General features: G+C 48.9%; 1 protein-coding gene across 4 annotated transcripts in view; it reads right to left on the minus strand.

The window, feature by feature from the left end:
* ATP9B (ATPase phospholipid transporting 9B (putative)) overlaps positions 1-6048 on the minus strand; it is a 185023-nt gene extending 178975 nt beyond the window's left edge. For 2 of the 4 annotated variants that reach the window (XM_029052670.2, XM_029052669.2), the window contains exon 1: positions 5887-6048. In XM_029052670.2, the coding sequence (XP_028908503.1) occupies positions 5887-5996 (110 nt within the window). In that variant the 5' untranslated portion in view covers positions 5997-6048. The remainder of the gene's footprint in view (positions 1-5886) is intronic. The other 2 variants (XM_029052674.2, XM_029052671.2) reach the window with 1 other exon arrangement.
* Between the last annotated feature and the right edge of the window lie 1196 nt (positions 6049-7244).

The following is a 7244-nucleotide window of genomic DNA, read 5'->3' on the forward strand; positions in this document are numbered from 1 at the left end:
GAAAATGGTGTTACACGGGAGTGCTAACTGAAGCTCCCCATAGGAGAACTTGCCAGATTCATTTCTAATCTCCCCAATTTATATCTCCACCACTGCTGTTTCAGCATTTCCTTACCACCTGGGCACTTAAGTACTGTCAACCTCCCCCGGTACTTCTCTATATGTCTTACATACCCCATTACTTTAGCACTAATTCATGTACATGGCCCTTTTTCCTTCTTCCTCCCATCTGTAATTTATTTTGGTGTCTGTCTCCCCCTTCTCGATTGTAGGGTGGGGATCTCGTCTACTACCCAACTCTCCCAAGTGCTTCCTACAGGGTAATTTGCATCAAGTAGGAGCTCAATCACTATTTACTGATTGACAGGAGATAATGTAAAATGCATCAGTGTGTTCCCAAGATTCTCCAAAATTGACCGAGACACTATAAATATGTTAAAAAACACCCGGTGAAAAACTCAGTGAATACAGCTTCACGATCAAATGGCAATGCAAATATGTACCGGTAGTAAAATTCTGAATTTGATTTTAATGCGTACAGATGTAAATATGTAATTTTCAAACGCTACCTTTCACCTCCTAGTCAGAGTAAAAGCACCTTGTTCTACCACATCAGCGATCTGTTATTATCCACGTTGCGCTTGCAGCAGTACAGTGTTTTCATAGGCACTGGCTATGGGTGACTGCATCGTGCTAAATACGAGGCAAATCCCAATCCCACAAGGGGCTCACAATTTAAATGAGGGGTTAACGGACACACGGAACAAGAACAGTGGAACCAAAACGACAAAAAATTATGAAGCTAAAGATTCAAGATAACCATGTTACACAAAGAAGCCCCGCACAGTTCTTGAGAGAAAAGTCCTCATATTCCCTGTGGCTGCAGGCAAACTCTACCTTGGCTAGATCTGCCATTATCTAATGCTAAATTGGAATGGGCTCTAATCTCTCTATTCCCATTATTCAGAATACTTTACCAGGTGAAACGGGAGAGGAAGGAGGGCGTTCTACCAAAATAAATTTGGAAATATCTGGAAGTGAGAGGAAACACGGTAGGTAACTCAGCAATGAATTCCCCAGTCCTACCTTGAAAGAGCATTATTAAGGGCTGAACGAGTCAGTTGGATACCAGCAAGAAAACTATGTTTCCTGGAAGTCCAGTGGGCCTGAGCTATGGTTTAATAACTCCACCACAGGGAAAGAGTCCTTAAATGAAAGTGCTCACAAGGACCAGACACGAAAGATCAGAAAGAGAAAATGCTTTCAGATTTCAACTAGTTTTGCATTCAGATGAGATATTGATTTCGAGAACATAAGGAATATGGTAATCCAGCCCCCACACTGAGGATGACAGGGGATTTGGTGAGGGGCAAATTGGCTAAAATTGATTCTTGGGGATCTTGAGTCTCCCAAGATCACAGAGCCTTAGAGCTGGAGATCAATCAGTCAAACAATTGTATTTATGGAGCGTTTACAGTGTGCAGAGCACTGTACTAAGCGCTTGAGAGAGTACACTAAAACACTATATCAGACACATTCCCTGCCATTATATTACTATGTCTCCCGCTCTAGACTGTAAGCTCGAGGTGGGCAGGGAAGGGGTCCGTTACGTAGTTATAGTGCAGTCTCCCAAGCGCGTAGTACATTTATTACTCTGTGTGGGTTTCCTTGACATGTGTTTAGTCTTTCCCTAACACTTCAAGGGTGAGTAGCTGGTTGGGCCAGGGAATACATCTTAATGTTTTGTGTTTAGCCTACCATTAAGAACAATTCAGTCTAAGTAACCACCACCACCACCAGAGTTCCCCGTATTTACACATTCCTTTCTTGTGGTTTCAAAGTTTTTTCTACAATTGACCACAGGGTTTTGCGGTTTTACGGTTTTACTTCCTCAATAACTCTTACCATTGTTGTTGTTGTTATCAGCACCCTTAAAGCAACATTGTTCTCAGAGTTGTTCTCAGGGGGTGTCAAGGAGTGCAAACAGCAGCCGGCTCTTCCAAGCCCCTGCAGCTACTGTAAGGGCTGGACCCTACACAACACACTGAGATGGTGATGCCTCTCATCCTTCGGGAAGAGGATATTCTAAAATGCTGGGCCCACTTAACTGGACTCAATTCAGCAGCCGGAGAAAAAGCCACGGCTGGAAGTCTTTGGGACTCAGGGTTGCATTTTAAGGTTTTTAAAGGTCTGTAAACACCTTATGGGCATGGAATGTAGCTACCAACTCCCTTGAACTGTACTCTACGAAGTGTTTAGTACCAGGCTCTGCATACAAGTTCTCAACAAATACCACTGATTGGTTCCTCTAAACCACAGACCACCCTCTGCAATAATCAGTCGTATTGATTGAGCACTTACTGTGGGCAGAGCACTGTCCTAAATGGTTGGGAGAGAAGAATAAAAGAGTTGGTAGACACGGTCGCTGCCCACAGTGAGCTTACAGTCTAGAGGATGGCCAAATCTATTTTTCAGATGAAATAGAGTTGGATCAAAACTCACAGAATGCCTTAGTCCAAACTATGTGCCTTTCAGGAACTTTTAGTAGTCAGTGGATCCTATTTATTGAGCACTCATGGAGAGACATGGGTAGAGGATAATACCAAGGATGCCGGCTTGGGTCACAGGAATAGTGGAAACCTGGTCTTTCTTAGCAACTTTTGCTTCCTGAGGGACACGATTTCATTGAATTGATTACAACTCCACTGAAAACAGCCTCAGATCTTTCAGCCACCCAACCCCGGGCACAATCTGGCACCGAAATCTAGTAGAAGACCACCAAAGAAGTCTAGCAGATTTGCAAACAAATCTGCAAGGATAAGGTGAAAAGTTACTACAGCTACAGGCATTCCACAACATAATAATAAAATATAGTATTTAAGCGCTTACTACTACTACTACTAATAATAGCGGTATTTGTTAGGTGCTTACTCTGTGCCAGGCACTTTACTAAGCGCTGGATGGATACAAATTGGGCTGGACACAGTCCTTCCCTCATGGGGCTCACAGTCTCATTTTACAGATGACGTAACTGAGGCACAGAGAAGTAAAGTGTCTTGCCCAAGGTCACACAGCAGACAAGTGGTGGAGCCAGGATTAGAATCCATGACCTTCTGACTCCCAATATTCTGACTTACTGAAACATTCTAATGTTCACCTAATATTCTAAAGGCTTTGAGAGTACTTCCTCCAAAATGCTACCCTAGTGGAAAGTGTAACTAGTTAATAATGTTGGTATTTGTTAAGCGCTTACTATGTGCAGAGCACTGTTCTAAGCGCTGGGGTAGATACAGGGTAATCAGATTGTCCCTCGTGAGCTCACAGTTAATCCCCATTTGACAGATGAAGTAACTGCGGCACCGAGAAGTGAAGTGACTCGCCCACAGTCACACAGCTGACAAGTGGCAGAGCCGGGATTCGAACCCATGACCTCTGACTTCCAAGCCCGGGCTCTTTCCACTTAAGGAAGTAGCATGGTGTAAATGAGAAGCAGCATGATGTAGCGGATAGAGCACGGGTCTGGGAGTCAGAGGACCTGGGTTCTAATCCCTACTCTGCCACTTGTCTGCTGTGTGGCCTTGGGCGAGTCGCTTCACCTCTCTGTAGATCAGGTACCTCATCTGTAAAATGGGGATTGAGACTGTGAGCCCCATGTGAAACAGGGACTGTGTCCAACCTGGATTGCCTTGTATCTACTCAGCGCTTAGAACAGCGCTTGTCATGTAGTACACACTTAAATGCCATCACCATCATCATTATTATGATGTCACTTCAGTTCAATGGGCCTCAGTTTTCCCCCATCTGTAAACTGGGGATTGAGACGGTGAACCCTATGTGGGACAGGGACTGTGTCCAACCTGACTGCCTTGGATTTACCCAGTGCTTAGAACAGTGCTTGGCACATAGTAAGCGCTTAACACATACCATCATTATTATTATTATGTCACTTCAGTGGGCCTCAGTTCCCTCATCTGTAATATGGGGATTGAGATAGCGAGCCCCATGTGGAATAGGGACTGTGACCAAACTCACTGCCTTGGATCTACCCAGCGTTTTGAACAGTGCTTGACACATAGTAAGCGCTTACCAAATGCCATCATTATTATTACGTCACTTCAGTGGGCCTCAGTTCCCTCATCTGTAAAATGGGGATTGAGACGGCGAGCCCCATGTGGAACAACTTGATGACCTTGGATCTCCCCCAGCGCTTAGGACAGTGCTTGGCATATAGTAAGCGCTTAACAAATACCATCATTATCTTTATGATGTCACTTCAGTGGGCCTCAGTCCCCTCGGCTCTAAAATGGGATTGAGACAGCGAGTGCCACGTGGGACAACTTGATGACCTGGGATCTCCCCCAGCGCTTAGGACAGTGCTTGGCACATAGTAAGCGCTTCACAAATATCATCATCATCATTAATTATTATTATTATTATGATGATGTCACTTCAGTGGGCCTCAGTCCCCTCGTCTCTAAAATGGGGATTGAGACAGCGAGTGCCACGTGGAACAACTTGATGACCTGTGATCTCCCCCAACGCTTAGGACAGTGCTTGGAACATAGTAAGCGCTTCACAAATATCATCATCATCATTAATTATTATTATTATGATGTCACTTCAGTGGGCCTGAGTTCCCTCATCTCTAAAATGGGCACTGAGGTGGCGAGCGCCACATGGGACAACTTGATGACCTGGGATCTCCCCCAGCGCTTAGGATAGTGCTTGGCACATAGTCAGAGCTTCACAAATACCATCATCATTATTATGATGTCACTTCAGTGGGCCTCAGTTCCCTCATCTCTAAAATGGGCATTGAGGCGGCGAGCACCACGTGAGACAACTTGATGACCTGGGATCCCTCCCAGTGCTTAGGACAGTGCTTGGCACATAGTCAGCGCTCAATAAATACCATCATTATCATTAATTATCATTATTATGATGATGTCACTTGAGTGGGCCTCAGTCCCCTCATCTCTAAAATGGGCACTGAGATGGCAAGCGCCACGTGGGACAACTTGATGACCCGGGGTCTCCCCCAGCACTTAGGACAGTGCTTGGCACATAGTAAGCGCTTCACAAATGTCATCGTTATCATTAATTATGATGATGTCACTTGAGTGGGCCTCAGTCCCCTCATCTCTAAAATGGGCACTGAGGCGGCGAGCGCCACGGGGGACAACTTGATGACCTGGGATCTCCCCAAGCGCTTGGGACAGTGCTTGGCACATAGTCAGCGCTCAATAAATACCATCATTATCATTAATTATCATTATTATGATGATGTCACTTGAGTGGGCCTCAGTCCCCTCATCTCTAAAATGGGCACTGAGATGGCAAGCGCCACGTGGGACAACTTGATGACCCGGGGTCTCCCCCAGCACTTAGGACAGTGCTTGGCACATAGTAAGCGCTTCACAAATGTCATCGTTATCATTAATTATGATGATGTCACTTGAGTGGGCCTCAGTCCCCTCATCTCTAAAATGGGCACTGAGGCGGCGAGCGCCACGTGAGACAACTTGATGACCTGGGATCCCTCCCGGCGCTTGGGACAGTGCTTGGCACATAATTAGCTATTAATAATAATAATTATTATTTTATTAGTCGAATTAATGGGAGGAGGAGGGGGGCGTCGCCTGGCTCGCGCTGAGGCGAGGGGCCTCCCTGAAAAAAGGCGGGAAAAGGGGGGAGGCGGCCCCGCCCTTCGCGCGAGGCCCCGCCCTTCCCCGAGGCCCCGCCCCTTCCGGCGCGAGGCCCCGCCCCCTTTCCCGCGGGCGGGGGGAGGAGCGGGTGGTGCGCATGCGCCGGCGTCCTCCCTCCTGCCCCGCCCGCCCGGCGGCGGCGCCTGCTCCCTGCCCCCTCCCCCCCCGCCCCTCCCGGTACCTGTTGTGCCGATCGGGCCCGGGCCCCGGGCCGGCGGCGCTGTAGTAGGCCGCTCGCTTGCGGTTGGGCGGCGGGCGCACCGGGTAGAGCGGGATGTGATCCGCCATCATCCCGGGAGCGCGCGCCCCCGCGCTGCGGCTCTTCCTCCTCCTCCGCCCCCTCCCTCCGGCCCCGGGCGGCGCGCGCGCGCACACGCACCCGGCTGGCGGGGCGCGCGTGCGCGCCAGAAGTATGCACGCGCCGCGCGCGCGCGCCTCCCCGCTCGCCGACCGCCGTCAACCCCCCGGTGACGTCACAGGGGGCGTGGCCAACTCGCCCGGCCGAGGGCACTGCGCATGCGCCGGGACCGGCCCCCCTGGTCCAGCTAGGCCTTGTAATAAGGATAATAATGTTGGTATTTGTTAAGCGCTTACTATGTGCAGAGCACTGTTCTAAGCGCTGGGGGAGACACAAGGGAATCAGGTTGTCCCACGTGAGGCTCATGGTCTTCATCCCCATTTGACAGATGAGGGAACTGAGGCCCAGAGAAGTGAATAATAATAATGATGTTGGTATTTGTGAAGCGCTTACTATGTGCAGAGCACTGTTCTAAGCGCTGGGGGAGACACAAGGGAATCAGGTTGTCCCACGTGGGGCTCACGGTCTTCATCCCCATTTGACAGATGAGGGAACTGAGGCCCAGAGAAGGGAAGGGACTGGCCCCCATGCACCCAGCTGACACGTGGCGGAGCAGGGATTCGAACCCATGACCTCTCACTCCCAAGCCCGGGCTCTTTCCACTGAGCCACAGTGCTACACAAAGGATAATAATGTTGGTATTTGTTAAGCGCTTACTATGTGCGGAGCACTGTTCTAACCGCTGGGGTAGATACAGGGTCATCAGGTTGTCCCACATGAGGCGCACAGTCTTCATCCCCATTTTACAGATGAGGTCACTGAGGCCCAGAGAAGTTAAGTAACTTGCCCACAGTCACACAGCTGACATGCTGTGGAGAAGCAGCGTGGCTCAGTGGAAAGAGCACGGGCTTTGGAGTCAGGGCTCATGAGTTTGAATCCCAGCTCTGCCACTTGTCGGCTGTGTGACTGTGGGCAAGTCACTTAACTTCTCTGTGCTAGGGCTCATGAGTTCGAATCCCAGCTCTGCCACTTGTCAGCTGTGTGACTGTGGGCAAGTCACTTAACTTCTCGGTGCCTCGGTTCCCTCATCTGTAAAATGGGGATTAAGACTGTGAGCCCCACGTGGGACAACCTGATTCCCCTGTGTCTACCCCAGCGCTTAGAACAGTGCTCGGCACATAGTAAGCGCTTAACAAATACCAACATTATTATTATTATTATTAAAATGGGGATGAAGACTG

The sequence above is a fragment of the Ornithorhynchus anatinus genome, chromosome X2 (genome assembly GCF_004115215.2).
Source record: "Ornithorhynchus anatinus isolate Pmale09 chromosome X2, mOrnAna1.pri.v4, whole genome shotgun sequence".
Taxonomy (NCBI): Eukaryota; Metazoa; Chordata; class Mammalia; order Monotremata; family Ornithorhynchidae; genus Ornithorhynchus; species Ornithorhynchus anatinus.